The following is a 24,772-nucleotide window of genomic DNA, read 5'->3' as shown; positions in this document are numbered from 1 at the left end:
TTGCACTAGTTTATGACCGTGCGACCTTGTCATCCCTTGGGGCACTCTGGTGAACAAACTTTCCCCCAGATACTGGTGGTCACCCCTGATAAACTTATAGGTGGCATCAGATCACCCCTGAGCCTGCGCTTTTCCAGGCTAAAGAGCCCTATGGCTCTCAGCCTGTCATCATAAGGTCTGTTTTCCTGACCTCTGATCATGCGCGTGGCTCTTCTCTGGACTCTCTCAAGCTTCTCCACATCCTTTTCAAATTGTGGAGCCCAAAACTGGATGCAGTGCTCCAGCTGGCTAAGTACAAGGGGAGAATGATGTCCCAGGATTTGCTTGAGAAGCATCTATGGATGCAAGCCAGTGATTCGGTCACTTTACTAGCTGCAGCATCACACTGCAGGCTCATATTCATCTTCTGGTCAATGATGACCCCCAAGTCTCTTTCTTCTGTAGTGCTAGCCAGCGTAGCACTGCCAAGTCTATAAGGATGCTGCAGGTTTTTCTTCCCAAGGTGGAGAACCTTCCATTTTTCAGTGTTGAACACCATCAGTTTCTCGTCCACCCATTTGCTGAGCCTGTCCAGGTCAGCCTGGATCACCCGCCTATCTTCTGGTGTGGATGCTTTGCCCCAAAGTTTGGTGTCATCGATGAACTTGGCCAGTCTGCTTCTGACTCCAATGGCCACATCATTAATGAAGATGTTGAACAATATAGGTCCAAGGACCATGACGATTGACTTCCATCAGTTACCACGCTCTGGATCCAACCACAGAACCAATTTCCCAGCCAGCAGATCGTGGTGGAGCCAAGGCCACAATTGGCCAGTTTTGCCAAGTGGTGATCATGGGATACCAGATCAAAGGCTTTTCTGAAGTCAAAATATATGACATCAATCTCTTTTCCCTTGTCCAGGTGATAGGCCACCTGGTCATAGAAGGAAATGAGATTGGTCAAGCAAGACCTACCCGCAACCAAGCCCGTGCTGGCTATCCCTTAGGATGTTAGCATCGGCCAGTCCATTAAGGATGGCCTCTTTAATAAACTTTTCAAAGATCTTCCCTGGGATAGAAGTCAGGCTGATGGGCCTATAGTTAGCCAGATCCACTTTCCTCCCTTTCTTGAAGGTAGGCACCACACTGGCCTTCTTCCAGTCTTCAGGCACTACACCAGAGCACCAGGAGTTTTCAAAGATCCGTGCCAGAGGCTGGGCTATAATGCTAGCCAGCTCCCCAAGTACCCTGGGGTGTAGATTGTCAGGGCCGGCTGACTTGAAGGTATCTAGCTTCTCAAGGTATTCCTTCACAAGGTCAACATTAATGGAGAGGAGGGGATCTCCCTCACCCAGACTGCCCTGTCCTGTGGTGGGCATGGACGTCCCATGGGACTGATGAAAGACCAAAGCAAAGTACCCATTTAATATATTGGCTTTTTCCTGGGCATCAGTTGCCCCATGTGGTTCAGCAGGGGATAGTGTTGCCCTTGCTTTTCCTCCGGCTCCCCACATATCTGAAAAAGGACTTTTTATTGTCCTTGATGCTCGAAGCTAGTTGGAGTTCAGTTGCAGTCTTAGCTTTCCTGGTTTGCTCCCTGCAGGACTGGACCAGTGCAGAATATTCCTCCTTGGAAGTGAATCCCATCCTCCATCCTTTGTAGGCCTTTCTTTTTAGCCTCAGGAGGTTTGCTAGATCCCTGGAGAGCCGGGGGGCTGCTGTGCCCTCTTGCTGCTTTTCCTCCAAGATGGAATAGAATTAGCTTGTGCATTGAGGATCGCTCCCTTGAGGAGCAGCCACTCTTCTTGAACTCCCCTCTCCCGGGGGTTGTCGTTCATTAAGGGCCTCACTGACAAGCCTCCTGAGCTTGTCAAAGTCGGATTTCCTGAAGTCAAGGACTTCAGTGTTGCTGACCAACTTGCCAGCTTTATGGTCAATCGTAAAGGTGATCAGCTCGTGGTTGCTGTCACGCAGCTTCCCTTTGATCACTAGGTCACTGATTAGGTCATCCCCAGTAACTGGTACCAGGTCGAACAGCGCTTTACCTCTCATTGGCCCATAGACTTCTTGAGTTAGGTAGATGTCATCCACGCATGATAGGAAGCTTTGTGACTGCTCGGATTTTGCTGAGCGATCCTCCCACGAGATGTCTGGGTAATTGAAGTCACCCATGACAACCACGGTCCTGGAGCATGCAGCCTCAGCCAGTTCCCGGGTGAACTCCTGGTCAACCTCTTGACTTCCCACTGTTGTGTCCTCTGTGCTGTGTTCCCCACGGATTTTAACCCAGAGGGTCTCCAGTTATCCACCCTGGTCGCCAACATCAGCTTGCAGGGATGCGTAGCTTTCCTTAACATAGACAGCTACACCCCTGCCCCTTTTATCTACTCGATCCCTCCTGTACAGGGTATAGCCATCTATACCCATGGTCCAGTCATGGATGGAGTCCCACCAGGTCTCCGTTATCCCTATGACATCATAATTATTTGCATTAAGCAAAAGAATGAGCTTCTCTTGCTTATTCCCCAAGCTCCTGGCATTTGTGTACAGGCAGGCAAGTGTCCCCTTGGGGGCTCTTGCCTTGCCCACAGATTGTACCAGGGCAGGGGCAGGGGTGGGCTCCCTTAAGTGCCTTGGCCTGCTGACTTTGCAAGGGTTGCTCAGCAGGCTAGCAGTAGCAGTAGTCCCCCGTTCCCCAGCGGGCTTAGTTTAAAGCCTGGTGAAGCAGGTCAGCCAGTCTGGCTGAGAAGAGCCTCCTCCCCAGTGGAGAGCGGTGGAAGCCATCTCTACCCAGCAGCTTGCTGCCTATCTCACCAAAGAGCGTGCCTGTTCTGTTGAATTCCCTGTTAACACTCTTCTTGTGGTTTGATAAGATTCATTGCCAGTTGCCTATATTTTAACTGTTATGGACTTACCTGTGCTTACCTGTTTTAGACCAGTTACTTACCTGTGCTGAGCCCTGGGTTGGTGATATAATCTCCTGGACACTAATCATAGGATATAATCTCCTATGTAGAGCATATATTGTATATATTCAATAACAATATTTTGTTTGGATTTTGTATATATATTTATCATTGTATATTAAATAAATCTGTATATAGTTAAGCCATTTTTTGTCCTGGCCTGACTCTATAGAGCAGGGGCAGGCAATTATTTTGAGCGGAGGGCTGCTTACCGAGTTCTGGCAAGCTGTCGAAGACTGCATGGGTAGCCCCTTCCTTTGACAGGTGCCCTGCCCTCTGGTCGCCATCTTGGGACTGGGAGTCCCACCCCTACCCTCTGACCTTTGCCACCAGAAATCCCTCCCCTTGCTCCTAAAAGTACTCTTTTGCAGAAGAGGGTTTGCCATCTTAGGGGGGAAAAAACAAATTACATACTAAAAATCAAACACCCATAATAATATATTTTAATTTAATTTAAAAAATATTTTTGTCCTGATTTGTGTGCGTTTGTGGTGTATATGCAAAAGTGATTGCATACGGGGGGGTTGTGGGGATGTGTGTGAGAAGGTATGGATGTGGATATGGGAGCCATGTAGTGCAGAGTGGCTGGTGGGCAGGCAGGGAAGTGCAGAAAGCGGTGGGGGAAGCAAGCAGAGTGTGGGGCCTGCACCAATGTCCCAGGGGCAGCACCAGTGGGGCCTAGAGCAGGCTGGTAGGCACGCAAGGGGTGGGCTGGCAGGGGTCTATGGAGCCAGGCTCGGCTGCAGCGACAGGGAGAGCAGGGATTCGGCCCAACTCCATACAGCCCCTGCTGGCTGGGACCTTGAGATCCTGCTGCCCTGCTCTGGGCCCCGCCGACACTGGCTCCAGGGCACCGGTGTGGGCCTCATGCTCCCACCCACCTGTCGCTGGCTCCCACTCCCCTGCTTACTCCCAATGCTCCCACCCCAGACCCGTGCAGCCCCCACCCCTGCCCACCTGCTCGTTCGCGTGGAATGACTTGGTGCTCAGCACAGGAGAAAAGCAGCCCCCTGCAGTGACCATGTGGATCAGCTGCTGAGCAGCACAGAGGCACCGGTGAAGCAGGCACACCGCAGCGTAGCATGGCACGAGCTCCAGCTGGGAAACCACAGCGAACACTGCCTGGTGGTGGTGAGTGGGGGGACTGCTTTCCTCCATGCCGAGAAGCAGCTTCTGCCCAACTGCTGCTGCCGCAGCAAAACCTGTACAGGCAAGCCCGGAGCCAGCACAGGAACTAGGCTAGCTGCGGTGAAGGGAACAAATTGGTGCTCAGTGTGGGGAAAAAAGTGGCCGCTCCCTCCTCCCCATGGCCAATGCCCTGTGCTGCAGACCCTCAGAGCCTGCGCGGGGCTGCCTCTGCCTGTTCTCCATTGCCACCACTGCCCTGTGGGGCATCAGTGACAGGGCGGAGAGGCAGGACAGCCCCGCACGAGCTGCAAGTGGGTGCAGCAAGGGGCACCGGCCACAGGGATGGGGGCGGTGCTTTTCCCCCGCACAGAGCACCAGCTCATTCCTCGTGGGTGAACACGGGGCACGTAGGGTCAGGGCTACACAGGGCTGGGGCAGAGGCACTGGGAATGAGCATGTGTGTGGGAGCCAGCGGCAGCCGGGCAGGAACGTGGGGCCCACACCAGTGCCCTGAAGCCAGCATCAGTAGCGGCCAGAGCAGGGCAGCAGCAGCACGGGGTCCCGGCCACCAGGGGCTCTATGGAGCCAGGCCATCTCCCCTCTCCCTGCTGGCGCAGCCCAACCCGGCTGCACAGACCCCTGCCAGTCCATGCCCCACTCCAGGGCCCCGCCGACGCTGGCCCCAGGACATAGGTATAGGCCCCACACTCCCCCTGCCGCTGCTTTCCTGCCCACCTGTTCCTGGCTGCGTGGCCAGACCATGGGGCTCAAAAGGAGCTGACCCAGCACCGAGGACTGGGGCAATCCCTGTGGTCCTCCTCTGCCTCCCCCCCATGTGACAAGGGTCCATCCCCAGGCCTGTCTAACACTGGCCCAACCCTGTTTCTGGGCATCCCACACACCTTTCTCATCTGCCGTGCCTTGATAAAACAATAATTATGATGTTACTCAGGCAGCAGGTTACCCATTTACTACCCCAACACTACAGTTGCTATCCACCACTCCAAACCTCCCTTACATGGTGGTCCACGCCTCGCAGATGCTATATAGATGATGACCTGTGCCCTGTGGCACTGGGGTCTGTTCACCCCCTGTCATGGCGCCCCCTATAGCTGGGGTCTGTGCAACCCATCACAGCACCTTCTGGCGCTGGGATTGTTTACCCTCTGGTGCTTGGGCTCTGCACAATAGTGTGCCCCAATGAGGCCTCCTCCTCCCCAATAGCTTCAGGCCGGTCCGCTGGATGAAACAACAACATAAACATGAGCCCCTGGGCTATAACATAATATGAGTCCTGCAAGCCTCACTTTGGCTCTTTAAAACCTCAAACTGCTCCTTGAGTATTGAGTACATCCCAGCGCTGGGTACCTTGTAGACTCCTGAAGCCTCATTAGCCATATCACCAGTCTGGCCAGCAGCCACAGCATTCCTGGGTAATTCTGCCCTGCAGGAGCTCCCTTCCCTTGTGAGCTTGCCAGAGACCTCCCCTGCCACCTTCACCCCTGGGGTTTATATATGGCCAGAGCTCTATCTCCTTCCCATCAGCTGACCAGCCTGGGCAGTTGGGGTTTCAGCCATTACCCTCCCAGTACTTAAGTGTTCCTATAGACTCTGGTCTTAAAGGGGCAGCCCTGCCTCCTAGTAACACGGCTAGGGTTCCCAGTTACACACCCAGTTCTTACCTGAATTTCCTGGGCCAGCGCAACCACAAACAGCCCAACAGTCCCAGGCCAGAAGCCCCTGCTAAGCAGGGGCTTCTGGCTGAGGTGGTGGGGTGGGGCGAGGCGGGGCAGGGTGGGGCCTACTGTTACAGGAACTTGCCGGGGCTTTCCCTGGTTCCTACTGCCCCTGGTTCCTGTCATCTTTGACAAGAGCCAGGGGCAAATAAATATTAATTTTCAAAATGTTTAGGGGCACCGCGGGCCAGATTGAATGGCCTGGTGGGCCGGATCCAGCCTGCTGGCCATATTTTGCCCACCCCTGTTGTAGAGAATAGAGGAATCTGGGCAATATCACAAATCCCTCTCAGAGCATTCATGCCTGGCCACCCATCCTTTCTAACTGGAGAAGGGAGCCCAGACTTGGGTAACCCAAACCCAGGTTACACTGCTTTCTGTAAAGTACCAAGAGTTATACTGGGGAGCTACACATCTGTCAGTGCCCAAAGGTTCCTTCCATTAGGGGAAAAAAAAGAAATTTTTCAAAAATACCTTGCAATATTTTTAGTCATCAAATCTGAATCTGATATTTGACAGCAATAAAACATGTTGAAAGGTTGAAACAGTGGCTGATTTTACAAGCTTTCCATCAACCTGAGTGGAGGAACATCTTGGAGCCTTTTACATGAGATTTAAGGGGAAATTTTCATAACACCTAAATGACTTAGGAGGGGAGATGCTGCAGACATTCAGTGAGGTTTAGGCTCTCAAATGCCAAGAAACTTGTATTTAAACTAGAACCCAAAAAGGCCTACTTCGTTGTTTGGATCCAACCCACAAGTAAAAGCAAAATCAGGAGGATTCAAAGCTATACTGGTCTCAACCTCACAATATTAGAAACCATTCCACAGAGCTGAGAGACCTCCCAAATTATTGAAACGGATGTCTTTCAACTGTCTTTCAGACTGGAAAACCAATTCTAATCAGGAAATAACAACGTATGAGTCACGAACATGCAATAAAATAGTAACTCAGGTTTGAATTTCAAATGTCCAGGTTATATTTTGTGTGAATAAACCACTGGCTGATAATTATTCAGCAAATAATTTTGACCAAATTAGTTTGATAAGGGCTCACATATTCAGACAGCAAAAAAGGTGGAATTGAGTAAGCTACTATTCACAAGAATGACTGGCTCAGCTCTGGTGTTCTGATTTAAGCTTCCAGCTTTGATCCATCTAGTAAATTTCAAGAGCCCCAATTAGAACTATTTATTGTACCATGACCTGAACTGTAATTAGCTCCATACAGTTCCAAATCAAATGGAAAATGAGGGCTGATGGCCATTGATGGAACTAATTTGAACTGTTGTTCTTTGCAGTTTGATGTACTGCTGATCCTTTGTGCCAAACCATTTTTAAAATATGTAATAAACAAAATTTTTAAAGAGCCCTTTCACACATACAAGAGCACAGCATCTATCCTAGTATTCTTAGAGAAGACATTTGGTATGAAAAATTCCCTATGTTTATTTTAGGCAGGGGAAAGAAAAGTTATTTTTCCCTTTCTTTCTTTTTACATCACAATAGCATTTTACCATCCGTTTCCCCCAGAGCTATGACAGTTATGTTTTAATCACTTCCAAATACAAACAAGAGCCTGCAGTGCCTAATCCAGTCTCGTTCCGAAACTTAGGGAAACAGGCAAAGAGAGATTAAAGCAATCATTTTTGTGGAGACAAAGAAAACATATCAAGCATCTTTTCTGAGGTGCTTTCCTACCCCCAAACTCTGTTTTTACACTACTAACATGAGGCAAAAGGCAAGTACACAGCTAACTACCTCTCTCAACTAACAAAAGTGGGAGACCACACAAGTGTGACAAGAGAGGGAACGAGTAGGGAGACTGAAAGTATCCTAGACATATCTACTTTTCTGGCAGACAAGAAAAACAGAGAAAGAAGTAACATATTATACTAACATATATACGTATATCAAGATGGATAGATGGATAATAAGGTAAATTTAAAAAAAAATCCACACACTGAACTATAAATCTCACCTTGACTGTAAGCTATTCACTGGTGATTTTTTATTCTAAGAACTGTGGGGCAAACACCAACTTCCTGTTCTGTGTTTGTACAGCACTTAGCACAATTGGGTTCTGGGTCCATGACTGGGGGGTCCTGGGCAACTTAATAGCAAACAGTAATAAAAAGCTCAGTTAACCATCAAAATACAGAACAAAAAGACAACTGCCTCATAGTTACATTTGGTTACTGAAGTACCTTCCCATGTAAGGTAATTAATTCCTTAGCAGCCTCTCAGTTTCACACCAAAGTAGTGCTCAAAATCTTGTCCTGCTATGCTGCTGTACAAATGCCCACCTTCAGTTACATTTGTGTGTAACTAATGAATGTTTAAACATAAAGATGGTTTTCATCTCTCTCTCTTTCTGATAGGACAGCCCATGGTTCCTATACTTTTTGGCTAGGGACAGACTTTACACATAAACTAGTTTAAGTGATCAGAAAGTGGCTTAAATTTGTAAAAGAACAGAAGTTCAGTGCACAGAAACCAGTCTGAAAGTGGCTAAAACCAGTCTGAGATAAACCTGGTTGAATGTAGTATCAGACATAACTGATTTGGCTCAAACCGGTTTATGCAAAATCTGTCCCAGACCCCTTCCTGGTTTAACTTAAACCAGAGTCCCCCAGAATCCCAGATGCTTTGCAGCCCTGGGCGGGGCTCCGAGCTCCGGCCAGGAGAGCTGGCCCCATCCCTCTGCTCCCTGACTGGAGCTCTGGCAGAGACGGCAGGCACAACAGTGTTTACTTGGTTTCCTTCTGACTCCCCCCTTCTCCCCCCCCAAATCCACCCCACTACTCCATGCTCAAGCAAGGATTCCCTTCTCGCATCTCACCCAGCTTGGACATAGCCAGCATGTGGTATGCAAGCTAATGCTGAGAGGTGTCTGTGTAAGGCAGACAGGACAAAGGCAGACAGGACAGTGTCCACTTAGGGCTTTATGGAGCTAATTAACAGGTCAGCTGGTAATGGCCCTCCATTCCTTCCTTGGAAAAGGTTGTTTAAGAAGAACTTGAACTAATAAGAGAGGCGTTTGTTTTCTGATGGGCTGATAAATGCTGTGTTATCAACTCCCTCCTGGGCTGGTAAGGAGCAGCAGGGGGGTGGGGGCGGGGCTTCCTAATCAGAGCATCCTACACCACCTCAGCTCAGGACTGTAGAAAGGAAGGGAAGGCTGCTCTAGTGCTCCCTGCCTTCTAGCCTGAGCCACTGCAGCCATGTGCCTGCATTTCATCAGTTTGTCAGTTTTAGTTGCAAACTGTTTCAGCTTAGCCAGGTTAGACTAACATGCAAAGATTAAACCAATTCAGGCTCAGGCTTTTTGAATGTTTGTCCCTACCCTTTGGGCCCAAATTTTCCATTGCCTGAGACTGAATATAAGCCTACTCTTATCCAATAGCATTTTATGCCTACATTGTGCAAGTGTAATAAACTATTAAGCTGGACACATGAAGGGAAACAGGTATAATAAGGTCCTGATTCTGCAATTAAAACTAAGCATTTGGATTCCACGTGCCTATGAGGCACCGTGGTTCAAGTTTTCACCCTCTCTCTATTTTGGTCATAGGATTTTATTTTAAACTGAAAATAGAACATAGCTAATGGACTAAGACTCAAAAGAGCCACTGTAGACTAGACTGTTAATGTTCCATCTGGCATTAAATTCAACAGCCAAGTTCCTATTGCCTTCAACTCACCTGATTTTACCTTGGACTGCATGCATCAGAGACTGTGCATCATTCATTTCTTATGACTACTCTGCTTTACCCAAGTTTTTGCAAGGCTTACTGAGCTTGGCTATTTACCATCATGAAAATACAAAGTTTAAATCCAAAACTTGTTCAAGAAGAGATGTTAAAAAGATGCTTGCACATAGATTTAAGAGAGAATTTGGAAGTCCTCCACCTATGTGATGTTCCTACTGCACAGGTATATCAAGAGCTTTGCTTCTTCTTCTCCTATGAATACAAGCACAAGAAAGGGGAGGAGTGGGTATGCAGGGTGGAGGATTCAAAACTGACACAAGGAAATGCTTTTCATGCTATGTACAATTACACTGTGGAACCCATTTGAACTCCTTGGCACAGGAAGTGCTTGATGCCAAGAGCTTAGCAAGAACCACAAAGGGGTAGGAGGTTTATGATAAAAGAATTTCATGGATGGGAAATAACAAGACTTGTGTTCAGAGTATAAGCCACCTCTAAATGTAAAAGCCTAGATGAAATCCTATGAGAACATATGGGAAAGAAAATTAGTTCACATCTGTCTACTACTCATTTCTTGTTCCCTTCTGTGAAGCTTCAGGTACTGTCTGTCGCATGGCACTTACAACAAAATCACAGAAAAGTAGGGATGGAAGGAACCTCAAGAGGTCTAGTCCAGTGGTTCTCAACTTTTAGATTCAAGGCACCCCTCCATAACCTTTGTGAACTAAGTGGTATCCCATTTCAAAAACTCCATTTATTCATTACACTGCTTACCTTTTTGCAGAGGGGTCAGGCAGTGGGGGCAAGGAAGCAGCCAGGCAGGGAAAGCAAGCATCTGCCCTTATCTGCTTATCTCTTCACATTTCCTGCAGCACTCTTCAAAGGATCTTGCAGCACCCAAAGGTGCCCTGCCATCCTGATTGAGAATCACTGATCTAGTCCAACTTCATGCTCAAGGAAGCATCATCCCTATTCAAGATACCCTGTGCAAGTGTTTGTTTAACCCAGGGTTGTCCAGTATATGAGTGACCATCAGTGAAACTTTCTCGGTCAGACACATTGCCCCATACCACCCCTAGAGGCCGGCAGGAAGTGAAAGATGGAAGAGGCAGGTATAGCCCAGGGCCTGTAGGGGCAGGTGGTGGCAACAGCTACAAAAGCAGGAAATGGAAGGAGGCTGAAAGTATCAGCATCCAAACCCATGAGGGAAAGCAAGAATGCATGGGTGACTTGTAGCCTATGAGCTACAAGTTAAACACTTATGGGCTACCAGCTGAACAGTCCTAAACTGGTCTAAAAAATTACACAAACAGCCCTGTCATACAATTACCAGGCACAATGCCCCAAAACACCAAGAACAACCTAATCAGGTACAGCAGGGCAATGGGGGCACTGCCAATCCCCATGTTGCTGCAAAGACAGAAAGTGGCCATTAAAAATACACTCAAGAGATCCAAGGAAAAGGACCAAGCCCCTTGCTAAAGGAAAGCAACCCTCCTCCTCCTGAACAGTCCATGCCATTCCACACGGTTCCTATATTACTATGTTTTCCATGATCAGATCTGGCCTGAACCCCACTTTCCCCACATGGAAGTTCAAAAGCAGTCCTCCTCTGCCTTACAGAAATGGGGGGACACTGCTGGGATTCCATAATGAAAGTCTGTGCAGAGCCCTTTAGCAATGGCAGAATTTCAAACTGAAAAATACTATTTCTCACCTACTTTGTCTCTGATCTTTCATCTCTTCAGTCTCTTTTCCCAAAACCTGATAAACTTCCCAAAATTGTTTTCCCCAGTACCATAGTTACTGGGAGCTTGATCTTTTATGTTGAGGGGAAGAGCATTAACATCGCTGGTAGATTCAAGCTAAACATTCCCCTACACTTCAGTATTAAGAAGGATAAGATTGCTACCTTCATCTTCTCCCCTTTTCTACCTTAGGTGCTTTTCTCATCTCTAGTGCTATTGGCCTCATTTCCACCAACCCTGTCCTTTTAAGTGACTTCACTATCCAGGACATCCTTTTCAGTCATACCTCTAACAAATCCCTAGTTTTGCAAAAGATTACATAGAGCAAGTTAAAGATAATTACATAAAAATAAAAACAGAAGGTAAGTGTCTGCATCCTACCTTGATCAGCTCCTTGAACTTGGGGTCTTCTTTGGAGTTGGGGTCGATCATAGTGCGTTCCTCATTTTCCTCTGCCCATTTAGAAGGAGAAGCATTAGTTAGAGCCATGTCATGTGTATACTGCCAAGAACACCACAGGACTGTTATTTATAAGCCAGTCTCAAAGCTGATTAAGAAATGGCATAGTCTAGTCATTGCCCTACTGAGGGGACTATCCAGTGATCAAAGTATGAGGCATTCTTTAGCGATACACTGACTGTTTCATTGCCCTAACTTCCCTAAACAAAAGTTGCCTAAACTGACTTTTCACAGGTCACACTGCTTAGTGTCAGACTGTAATGGGCACATCATGTGGGGTCTTTGAGGGCAGTAACCATGTCTCCCTCCCTACAGGGCTGAAGATGTTAGTGGTGCTCAGCCCGTCATAATACCCACCTCTTTTCTTCAGTCATCAATAAGAATCAATATGCCCAGATTAAACTAGTCTGAAGAGCCCTGCAAACTCAGTGCACTGCCTTCTATCAATAGGGGGAATGTGGTATTAGAATCATTCTCCATTCTCCTGCCAACTGCATTTTTCATATTCTGGTACCAAAATTTCTACCGGTAAGAACTGTGCTTGTGCTGCCTCTACTGCCCATAAAACTTAGTCAACAGCTCCAGCAGAATCACTAAGGAAATGGACTAGGAATTAAATCAAATTAATCTGAATCAGGCAAATGCCCTGGGCATTCTCAGAGGTGTCCCTTCTGTTGCCAAGAGGCTGAAAGGTAGACAATACTGAAAAATGCTATTTTTCTTTTTGCCTCCAAAGACCAATAGGACAGGTGCTGCTTAGGGCAAATGAAAGAAAATAAACAAAGAGGAAGGAGAAAACAGAACAGGAAGTGGCATGGTACATGCTGAAGAGAACAAGGGAGACATAAAATGGGAAGTCAAATGTGGCAAAACACAGAAGGCAGAACTTGGGGCAGACCTAGTAAGGCAATGTATCAGAACTGGGAACCAGCTTTAGTTCCCTCTGAGCAGCGTTAGCACCACAGCCTCTTGGCAAGGGAGTATGTACAGTGTGTGCATCTCTGCAGAATTTCCAGGGTCAATAGAAAGTAAACTCTCAGCAGACTGTGGGGGCAGATCTACCTTGTGCTTTTCAACAACACCTGAAGAACAGAAAGTGGCAGCAGAAAGAGATGAAAGAAGGAAAGGGAAAATCAAAAAAAAGAGGAGGAAGAAAAAAGGCAAATAAAAAATGAAGCAAAGAAAAGTAAGAGCAGAGAGAGAATTAAGAATGAACAAGTTAATTTTAGATGGGATACCTGTATTTGAGATTTCAGCTGCCAAACCAACACTTTGTCAGATCAGCAACCAAAAGAACTCAAACAAAGCTTGTTGCTATCTTTTAATCTGCTCCAAATGGACATATACATGTCCACATTGGACATGCTCATGCACACAATTCTACTGACACAGAGATGGGGAAATACAAGGGGTTTGGTGGTCCAACTCTGGCACTGAGTTTTAAATCCTAATGCTCAAGTTCCCACAACAAAGGCCTCAGCTTCTCCCCTTTTCTCACATTAACCTCTTTTGTTGCTCAAGTGACAGATATGATCTAGTTCAGAAGTTTCCATAACTTTCATCCAGGACACAGGATTTAATCTGTCAATTTAAGCAGCCAAGCCTGTTTGGGGTGCCTTGATGTGCAAATGAAAGAGGACCGAGTAACCCCCAGCACTTAGTAGGCTTTTAGAGCTGGCCACTTGAATGGCAGTATCATGATCACAAAAAGAAATGCTGATGGGCTGCCCCCAGCTGGTGTAGATATGAAACTCTGTGCAATCAATTCAGGGTTAAACCTATCTAAACTTCTGGCTAAGGGCTTTAAAGGATCTATCAGCCACCCAAACCGCCTGAAATTGGAAAATTCTTGCAATTTTTTTCCACAAACCTAGAGAGGCAGCTTCTAATTCTTTAGTTTTTCAGTTCCTTTTAGCACTCTACTTCCTCATGGGATGAGTCAAGCACTAAATTACACCCAGTCCACACTCAGAAGCTGAAATCTGGTAGAGAGGTCTGCTCCATGCAAGTGCACCACCCCTTTTTCAGAGAACCCTGACCTAGATCAGCTAGTGATCATGTTTTTCCCATGAGGGTCACAATGAAGTGGCTCCTCAAGCCTCTGATCAAAAGTACAGAGAAGGACTCTGTTTTGGCTCTACATACAAAGTCTAATGGGATACTTGGTTTGCTTGAGTATCTATTTTCAGGGGGGAATGCATGGGATAGGATCAAAACTTTAGATATCAAGGCATGAGAGCAACCAGACAGAATCAGACCAATCTTCTAGCTACTCTATAGGGGTGCACTGATATATCAATCCATATTGGAGCTGCACCAATAAAATGAAAATTGATATTGTCAGCAATCAGCTATTTTTGGCAAGTGTAAACGATAACGTAACTGATAAATGCCGTGTACATGCATACAGCTGCAGCACTCCCACGGGTGGCATGGGGGACATATGCCCCCCAGTTTTGTGCATGGGGTGAGGGTGGACTGCCTGCTTCAGGCTCAGGGCCGGGGCTGTGCTGGCCTCTTTCTGGCAGGGGGGCTGGGCTGGGGGCTGCTCTTGGGGTGGGGCCGGCAGGGGCAGGCCAGGCAGTGGCAGTGCTGGGAGGGAAGGGGCTACAGGGTGGGATATAGCCCCCCACCCCCCAGCACTGCTGCTGCCTGTCCCACCTCAAGCCTATCCCCAGCCCAACCCACCCACCGGGAAGAGAGCACAGTCCCTGGCTCCGAGTCTGCAGCAGGCAGACTGCCTACACACAAATCCGGGGAGGGGCACATGCCCCCATGCCTCCCCCAGGCTGTACACAGCAGAGGGGAGCTGCCCTACCTACAACCCCTCCACGCTCTGTGGACAAGCTGCCCACAGCTGTGTCCCACTCTGCCCCAGTTGGGCAATGCCTTCCCCTGCCCCACCCCACTCCTTCCCTCACCATGGGGGGCCTCAACCTGCCCCCCAACTGCCTTTCCCTTCCCCATGCCCCTGCGCCCCGCAGTCTAACTATACAGATAATGTTCTCCAAACTGCTGGGCTGCAGGTCAGCTATCGGATCAGTATAAGCCAATATGGCTGGTTAATAATCAGCCATCAGTATCAGCCAAAAAAATCTTTATTGTTGGTGCACCCCTACTAATCTAGTATCCAGCCTCTCAAAACAGTTAGTATTAGAATCATCTGAGGAAGGAGTTACATTTCCAAAATGGCCAATGATTGGACAGCTTATCTACAAGCTAAGTTTCTTCTTCAGTCAGCCCAGCCAATGCCTCATTCTTTTGCCCAGTAGAGTTAAAATGTTTAGCTCTGTTTTCTTTCCCTGTAGATTCTCAGCCTCCATATAATCAACTCATCAACTGAGCAAATATTATTTACTTCAGCAGTGTTCTTCTACTGCATTCCACCGGTTAAATTATAGATTGTTAAGAGGGCTGAATACAATTTACTTTTATAAGTTTTAAAATGTGTGGCCCGCCTCATTGTCTTCATGTTCTAAGATAAACAGAATATTTCAGTTTTACCTCTTCTATGGTGTCTGTGATTTGTATATCTCTACTCTAGTCTTTTCTTTTTATTTTATTTTAGGATAAAGAAATGCAATAAAAACTGTGAAACTTTCAGAAGTTAAAGTTATATGGGTCAGATCATTCTAAAAGGCAGGCACTCTTTTCTCATTCTTTACACATCCCTGTTTATTGACCACAGCTGCACAAATGAGCAAGTAATGTTCTTCTCTCCCTAGCAATCCAGTGGAAAAGTCAACTCTCTTGTAAGCTTCTAAAATCCTTGTGTGGTAGTTCATTGCTGTTTAAATTTCCTGTCATCACTTCTAATTTCTCTCTTACATCTATGTGCAACAGTTCATACTCACTTATACTGAGTTCAATTGACTGGATTTCTTTTCACCACTTATACACGTACTGGGCAAGCCCAGACCAGCACGGCCATGCAGTACGTAGAGCTGCAAACACGTCTGCAGCGCCACATAACACACAGCCAGGCATTCTCCGCACTGCAAAGGTGTGCTGCCCATGCGTGTGCTGCACCAGGGTGGGTTTTGACCCCTGAATAGCCACGGGTCAAAAAAACTCACAGAAGAAAAAATGGATCAGTGTACACACAAGCAGCATGTGCTGCTGAAAAGCGGAGCCAGGCCACCTAGAGCCGCACTGTGGATGCCAGCCAGGCTCCACCCAGAAAGATCACCAGTGCTGCAGCCCCAGGAGGCCACCAGGACCCCAGATAAGGCTGCTGGGGCCTCCCCAGTGCTGCCCTCAGCCTCCCCTACCACTCCTAGGGTAACTTGCCACACACCTAAGCACACATAGCACAGGCATTTCCTAGGAACAAGTAGCTGTGGCACAAGGTGCCAGGGAACCAAACATCTGTGCTCATCTGGTTGCACCCACTGGGGTCATACTGACCCCTATTTTCAAACACTAGCCTCCAGCAGTTGCAATACTGTACCTAATAGAGTATCTTCAGGATGAATGTCAATGGTGCTAGGAGACATTGGGGCATTGATGGCATTTTTCCCCTCTTCCTGCAGGTCGCTCACTGAAGAGAACAAAACAGACAGACTTTAGTGAAAACAGTTTGTATATTTATACAATTTTTACCTACAATAATAGGAGAAAATCTCTACAAGACCCATTTCTAAAGGAGTTCATAGTTTATGGAAACAGGAATTGCAGATGCAGAAAACAAACAAACAAAAACATCAATAAAACAAAATCAGTCAGTATGCTTTCATGGAATACCAGGGCTGAAAGGGACCGCAACGGATGTCACAAGTGACATGAGTAGTCTCATCTATGGCATGTGACAGACTGGGGAGGGGACTGGCAGCACAATGACAGATAGGGCAGGAAAAAAAGCATCAAAATTGGGCAGGAAGCACAGTAAGAAAGCAGAAAACAGATCAGTAGGTGCTGCAGAGAAATGGGATCAGAGTGGCATTTGGGGAAGGGTGAGGGGCTAATTTGTGGTATGCCTGCCAGAATGGTTGGCCCCCACTGCTCTAGTGAGTCCAAGTCTCCTGCATGGAGGCAGCCTGAGCTATTCCAATATTATCCCTTTCAAATGTTTAGTCACAATCCAACCCCTTTATCACTGACTTCATTGTTTACCTCTGGATCTCCAGTTTCACTACACTTTATTTAAAATGCAGGCCCAGAACTGTGCACCGTACTCCAGCTGAAGCATGAAGTCATCTGCCAATTTGATCAGGAAACCTAATTCTGGCATCCAATTCACTAATAAAACATCACTGAACCCAGCATAGACTCCTATGAACCCTATATGAAACCTATTATTGTGACAGGAATCATTTTTCATAGTTTCTAGGGTCGGAAGGGACCTGAGTAGATCATCTAGTCTGACCTCCTGCCATGGCAGGAAAGAGTACTGGGGTCAAAAGACCCCAGCAAGGTGTTCATCTAGCCTCCTCCTAAAAACCCCCAGGGTAGAAGCCTTCACTACTTCTCTTGGAAGTTGGTTCCAGATCCTAGCCAGCCTGACCGTGAAGTAGCGCCTCCTGATATCCAGCCTAAATCTACCCTTGTGACCGTTATTCCTGGTCACTCCTGGCAGTGCTCGGGGGAACAGGGACTTCCCCAGTGCCTGCTGGTCCCCCCTGACTAGTTTGTAACAGGCCACTAGATCACCCCTCAGCCTTCTCTTTTGGACACTGAACAGGTTCAGGTTCCGTAGCCTCTTCTCATAGGGCCTGCCCTGTTGTCCCCTGATCATATGAGTGGCCCTCCTCTGGACCCTCTCCATGCTGTCCACATCCCTCCTGAAGTATGGTGCCCAGAACTGGACGCAGTACTCCAACTGCAGCCTGACCAGTGCCGCATAGAGGCGAAGAATCACCTCTTTGGACCTGCTCAAGATGTATCTGTGGATGCATGACAAGGTACGGTTGGCCTTCCTGACTGCATCCCCACACTGCCGGCCCATGTTCATCTTGGAGTCAATGATGACTCCAAGATCCTTTTCCGCCTCTGTGCTGACAAGAGGGGAGTCCCCCAACCTGTAGGTATGGTGCCAGTTGTTCCTCCCCAGGTGCATCACTTTGCACTTGTCGGTGTTGAATCCCATCCTATTCTTGTCCGCCCACCCTTGTAACCTGTCTAGGTCCGATTGTAGTCTGTTGCTTTCTTCTAGCATGCCCACATCCCCCCACATCTTAGTGTCATCAGCAAATTTGAACAGGGTGCTTTTTACCCCCTCATCCAAATCACTGATGAAGATGTTGAACAGTGCGGGCCCGAGGACCGAGCCCTGCGGAAACCCACTGCCCACATCCTTCCCGGTTGAGAAGGACCCATCCACTACCACCCTCTGGGTGCGGCCCTCCAGCCAGTTGGCGACCCATTTGACTGTGTGGGTGTCAACACCGCAGTCCCCCATTTTCTTGATGAGAACAGGGTGAGAGACAGTGTCGAAGTCCAGGAAGACTATGTCCACTGCTACCCCTGCATCTAATGATTTGGTGATCTGATCGTAAAAGGCCACTAGGCTGGTCTGACAGGACCTGCCACTGATGAACCCGTGTTGGTTGCCCCTAAGCATGCAGTCCCCAGCTGGCCCCTTGTGCATGTGTGCCAGAATAATTTTCTCAAACAGCTTGCCTAGAATTGAGGTAAGACTAACTGGCCTATAATTTCCCGGGTCCTCCTTCTTCCCCTTTTTGAAGATGGGAACCACGCTGGCCCTCTTCCAGTCCTCCGGCACCACACCAGAGGACGAGTGCTCGTAAAGTTGTGCCAGGGGTCCTGCAATGACCTCGGCCAGTTCCTTTAGAACTCTAGGGCGGCGATCATCCAGACTGGCTGACTTGAATACATCCAGTCCCTCCAGAAGTTCCCTAACTAGTTCCTCACTAACCCTTGGCCCAGGTGTGCCTCCCCTGGGGCCCGAGGGGGGCCCAGCAGGGAGGTGACTGTTCTGGTCTCTACTTAGGAAGACAGAGGCAAAGAAATTGTTAAACATGTTAGCTTTGTCGTCTGGTGTGACGACCAAATTTCCCAACGTGTCCTGCAGGGGCCCCACATTACCCGGAACCTTCTTTTTACCCCCTATGTATTTGAAAAAGGACTTCTGATTGTCCTTAATCTGGAAAGCTAGCCCTAATTTCATCTCAGCCTTGGCCTTCCTGACTGCCCCCCTACATCCCTGAGCGACTGCAGTATAGTCGTCCCTGGTGATGTCCCCTTCTTTCCATTGGGTGTACGCCACCCTTTTAGCAAGGAGACATTCCCGGATGCTCTTGGTGAGCCATGGAGGCTTGTGTGCCCTCCTGCTCCCTTTGATCCTCGTTGGGATTACCTTCCTATGGGCTTGGAGGATCATCTCCTTAAGGAGCAACCACTCTCCTTGGACACCTTTTTAGTTCCTTATTCTGCAAAATCATAACGCTAACTATCTGCATAAGTTATTTTGCAGTACATTAAAGTCTAAAAATAACCTCCAAATTCCCATTGACCAGGCCAGAAAGTACAGGCCCTCTCTCTGTTGCTGAGGTCTATTCTTTATATGAATCTCCTTAGTCATATAGCTGTGCATGGAGTAGATGGGCAAAAAACCAGTGATGTCCTTTTGTGGCAACTATAACTGTCTTTTCAACTATACAGCCCCAAAGATTATCAAGTGTAACTATAAAATCAAAATCTCAAAAGAGCACAAAAAAAACTCATGAAATAAACAAGAAGATTTTCTACTGATGTTATAAAGAGAGACACAGTATCATCAACTTGATGCAAATCTGGAAGTTACAAACAGAAGCTCAAATCCCAAGCCCCACCTGTATTATGATCTTGGCCGAGTTGTTCAATGACTCATAATTTTAGCCAAAATTATGGAACTGATGTCAGAATACTGAGCTCCCTCTCCCCAATACTAGTTGGAAAAATCCTTTAGCGTCTGTACACATCCTCTCCTTTAACTGAAGTTGTTGATCTTACCATCCCTGTGAACTTCAGAGTGCTTATAAGTCCATGACAGTACCATTTACAGACCTTTGCTTTTTATTTTTTTTAGGAGTTATGTTTGAAGAAAAGGGAAGCTGTACCAGGGAAAGGAGAAACTGTCATTTCGGTAACCTATGCCTACTCAACATGGTGTTTTGTCCACTTACAGCAGTGGTCAGAACATACAGAAGTTGAGAAGACTGCTACAGCCTTGGCTAATGCTTAGATCTTCTAACTCAAGCAATAGAACTGATGGTTTCAAGATTCAGAGATGCAAGTTTCAATTCCTGACTCACTCCCACAACAACTTACCCTGAAGCACAATTACCCTGCCCTGACTGAACTGGTGAACTGGTCCAAAACCCAAGCTGTATCTTTACACACCTTGAATTTTGGTCAGCCTCCCTTGCTACTGTCATTTTCAGTTTTCAGGTCCCTCTGCACATTCTGATCATGGCAGAGTGCAAAAATTCAAATTTGAAAATATAAGGGGGGGGGGGAATTGGCCCTTGGGGTATTTCAGGCTCATATGGAAGAAGGGACAGAGAGCCAAAATCATCATGGAGCAAAACAAGGAGCTCCACACAAACTGGGAAATGACCCAAGCTAGTCCTTTTCTGAGAAAAAAGCTAATCTCCCCAGCATTGGATCACTCTTCCCCTTCCACAGAGTCAAATCAACCCATGCTCCATCTATTTCTATGCATACTGCACAGACTCAAGAGTACTCTCAGCACTCTTCACATCCCCTTCTCTACATATAACGAAAAGTAAAAGAAAGGAGCCTAATGCCCTAAACAAAAACACAATATACCTCTGCTCAACAACTTACAGGCATCCAAAATGTGTTTAGAATGGTTAACACGTTTCTTCCTGATACTTCCAAGACATGAGCTCATTCTGGTTTATAGCTGGATATCAAGCATGTATAATATCCCTCAGCGTAAAATATTCATCTTATATTTCTGTCTCACATTTTGAGGCCCTATGGCATACGAACCACATTAAAAAGGTGGACAGACAATTTCACCAAAGCTAAAGATATTGATACAAGCTGTTAAAACTGTTATAACTGTAAGATTCTTTAATGATCCCAACGTAACAACATTGCTTCAAATTTAACCTTTCAATGAGTGTCAGCTCTTGGGTGATTTAGCTAACTTGTAATCTGTTCTGCCTGCATAATCCTGTAGCCATACAACAGCTGATGTGCTCCTAAACAGTGGCTCTCCTTCCTTTTTAAAGTGGTTAAAAGGTACAGTTGTTCAAACCCAAGCTGGCTTTCCAGATTTAACTTGCTAATACAGGGGTCAACAAAGCCACTGGATCTGACCTGCAGACCTTAGGCTTTGGCAGCAGAGGGATGCAAGGTGCAAGTGCTCTCCTCATGCCACCAGTGGGACAAGCACTGTCTATGGACTGCGGAGACAGATGGCAGTGGTGGCTGGATCCTACCACCTGCCTGTCTGCCCCCTCTGATCTGCAGTGGGCCATTCTAGCCTACAGCCAGAAAGGGTACCCTAACCCTTTGCTAGAAGCACATCACCTGCCACTAAGGTCAATCTTGCTTGCAGAAAGCATGCAGTGTAGAAAGGGGGCAGCAGAAGACTTGCAGCTTTTCTTGAGTATGGAATTTAATGTGTGCATTTTAGGTTTTAACCTTATATAAATTTAAGGAAAATATATTGAGGATTATTTGATTTATAGGTATATTCATACATAAACAACAATGTGCATTAATTCTTCATAGATTTCATAGACATTAGGGCTAGAAGGGACCTCGGGAGATCATCGAGTCCAGCCCCCTGCCCAAAGGGCAGGAAGTCAGCTGGGGTCATAGGATCCCAGCAAGATAAGCATCCAATTTACTCTTGAAGGTGTTCAATGTAGGTGCTTGAACCACCTCCGCTGGCAGACTGTTCCAGACCTTGGGGGTTTGGACAGTAAAGAAATTCTTCCTTATGTCCAGCCTGAAACGGTCTTGCAGGAGTTTGTGACCGTTCGACCTCGTCATCCCTTGGGGCGCTCTGGTGAACAAACGTTCCCCCCAGATCCTGGTGGTCACCCTTGATAAATTTATAGGTGGCCATCAGGTCACCCCTGAGCCTGTGCTTTTCCAGGCTAAAGAGTCCCATGGCTCTCAGCCTCTCATCGTAAGATCTGTTTTCCTGACCTCTGATCATGCGTGTGGCTCTCCTCTGGACTCTCTCAAGCTTCTCCACATCCTTTTTGAATTGTGGAGCCCAAAACTGGATGCAGTACTCCAGCTGCGGCCTCACCAAGGCCGAGTACAAGGGGAGAATGACGTCCCAGGATTTGCTTGAGAAGTATCTATGGATGCAAGCCAGCGATTTGGTCGCTTTACTAGCTGCAGCATCACACTGCAGGCTCATATTCATCTTCTGGTCAATGATGACCGCCAAGTCTCTTTCTTCTGTAGTGCTAACCAATGTAGCACTGCCGAGCCTATAAGGGTGCTGCAGGTTTTTCCTCCCAAGGTGGAGAACCTTGCATTTTTCGGTGTTAAACACCATGAGGTTCTCGTCTGCCCATTTGCTGAGCTTGTCCAGGTCAGCCTGGATCACCCGCCTGTCCTCTGGCGTGGATGCTTTGCCCCAAAGTTTGGTGTCATTGGCGAACTTGGCGAGTCCACTCCTGACTCCGATGTCCACATCATTAATGAAGATGTTGAACAGTATGGGTCCCAGGACAGAGCCTTGAGGGACCCCACTGGTCACTGGGCACCATGATGAGTGACTGCCATCAATCACAACCCTCTGGGTCCGACCACGGAGCCAATTTCCCAGCCAGCGGATTGTGGTGGAGCCAAGGCCACAACCGGCCAGTTTGGCCAAGAGGTGATCATGGGATACCAGATCAAAAGCTTTTTTGAAGTCAAGATATATGACATCAATCTCTTCTCCCTTGTCCAGGTGATAGGTCACCTGGTCATAGAAGGAAATGAGATTGGTCAAACAAGACCTACCCGCAACAAACCCATGCTGGCTCTTAGAATGTTAGCCTGGGCCAGTCCCTCAAGGATGGCCTCCTTAATAAACTTTTCTAGGATCTTCCCCAGGATAGAAGTCAGGCTAATGGGCCTGTAGTTAGCCGGATCCACTCTCCTCCCTTTTTTGAAGATCGGCACCACATTGGCCTTCTTCCAGTCTTCAGGCACTACACCAGAGTGCCAGGAGTTTTCAAAGATCCATGCCAGGGATATATATATTTAGAAAACCCTCTAAACATAATCAGGGAATAGAAACATCATTAGTTATACTGAACTTGTTTTCATAGCATGGCATCACCCTTCCTTCATCTGAACTCTGCCAATCTAGGCCTCAGGCCTCTTAATCCTTCCTTACTCTAATATTCCCACTTCCTTCTTAATGTAAGAACTATGCATGCAATAAGGGAATACTTTCAAGTAATGTTTTGAGGCATTCTGACAATAAAAGCAAAGACTCTGAAAGCTGCCTACCTGATTCCCATTCAAATCATATCTCTTTTAAAAACCCAAGCCAAATTTACTAGCTGTTTGTGTCTGAAATTTCACCTTCCTTATTAGCATTTACATCACCATGGTAAGTGATGCTCAAAAGTCCCCTGCCAGGAGCAGGGCCTGTGGAACCACAGAAAAGTGGTCCCCTCCCAGGAGCAGGGTCTGTGCAACCACAGAAAAGTATCAGCCCCGAGAGCTTAATGGGAACTTCCCTGGGAGCTCTGTTAATAAGTACTAATCACCAATGTGCATTTTAAAACGAGATAAATTTTAAATGTGGCTTAGTCCCAAGAGTTCAATTTTAAAAGGCAACACCGATCGAGTAGATAAGGAAGTGGTCATTAAATCAAACAAAAAAAAACTAAACAAAAACCCCCAAGAAGAATTTTTAATGGATAGATCTCCCTGTTTATCCATGAACTGCTTAACTCAAAAAAGTTAAGGTGGAATTAAAAAAAAAAAAAAAAAAAAAAAAAAAGACTATTCTCCCCACAAACACACATGCACAAATTCCTTATTGCACATAGGGCTGAAAACACACATTTGCTCTTAAAATCCAGTTTCTTAAGCCAAGTCCACAAAAGCAAAAGATTCCACCCTATATCTAAAGGAAACAAGCAAGAGTCTAATCAGAGGGAAGTAACGCTCCTTTCAGTAAAGCAGGCTTTAAAAGCCCATGACGGAGTGCCTTGGTTACAGAAACCCAGAGGCTTACAGCCAGACCTAGAAACACATTTTGCACTTGAATTCTTTCCTACCTCTTTTTTTACGTTTTTGACAAAGCAGCCCTGCCATTCTGGATCCCTCCAGCACACAGTAGTCTGTAGCATAATCCTGCAGCCCAAACGTTAAAGACAGGCAGCCTGGACAAGGAACTGGTGTGCCTAGCTATCAAACCCAGGTTAATTTGGTCTTGATGACGGGGAGAGGCAGTAAAAACAGCAGGGACTGTGTATGTGGATGTGCTGGGAGAGGGGGGAAAAAAACAGGAGGGGGAGGAAAACAAGGTCTCTGTCTGGTAGCCTGAAATCTGAGAAGGATGATTTCCTATAAGCAGATTCAAATCATTTTCTGCCTTAAACTGTGAGCTGGGAAGCTAGAAGCCTGGTCACACTGACTGCTGAGAGGGCAACAGGATGCACAGGCCTTTCCAAAGGCAGCATTTTGGAACGTGCTATCAAGACATCTTCACCCCACCAGCCAAAACACAATCAAGCGAGAATTTTGCCTTGTTAAATGGAAAACTCAAGTGAAGAAGGAATGAGGCCTATTCAAAAGGCACTTGATCAGGTCTGCAGGCAAAGGCTTATTATTAGCAAGACTTTCTAGTTCCTTGTGCTGCTATGATTGCTTTGAGGTTTAAGCTCCAGTTATATTGTAACATTCTGCATACCACAGCTTCTGAAAATAGGAAGCTGTCCCTTGACCGCAGACAAAAATGAAGCTACAAAGTTCAGAGCAGGACCATTCACAGTTCTAGTGCAAATCCTCAAGCATTTGCCTGGATATTCTCAGTGCTGCGTGAACACAGAATAAGTGCTCACAGCTTTTGTTCTAATGAGTATGTAAGTTTTTTCTTCTC

General features: G+C 46.9%; 1 protein-coding gene across 4 annotated transcripts in view; it reads right to left on the bottom strand.

The window, feature by feature from the left end:
• The window catches only part of PARVB (parvin beta), a 115,603-nt gene that overhangs the window by 60,841 nt on the left and 29,990 nt on the right, over positions 1–24,772 (bottom strand). For 3 of the 4 annotated variants that reach the window (XM_090043770.1, XM_090043772.1, XM_090043773.1), the window contains exons 2-3: positions 16,184–16,273; positions 11,656–11,726 (exon numbers count right to left, since the gene is read on the bottom strand). In XM_090043770.1, the coding sequence (XP_089899896.1) occupies positions 11,656–11,726; positions 16,184–16,273 (161 nt within the window). Of the gene's footprint in view, positions 1–11,655; positions 11,727–16,183; positions 16,274–23,948; positions 23,999–24,772 lie in introns of those variants that run through there. The other variant, XM_090043771.1, reaches the window with a different exon arrangement.

The sequence above is a fragment of the Crocodylus siamensis genome, chromosome 4 (genome assembly GCF_052110815.1).
Source record: "Crocodylus siamensis isolate JL-2025a chromosome 4, ASM5211081v1, whole genome shotgun sequence".
NCBI lineage: Eukaryota > Metazoa > Chordata > Crocodylia > Crocodylidae > Crocodylus > Crocodylus siamensis.
The sequence above is the reverse complement of the archived record's forward strand: the minus strand, read 5'-3'. Positions and strand labels throughout refer to the sequence as shown.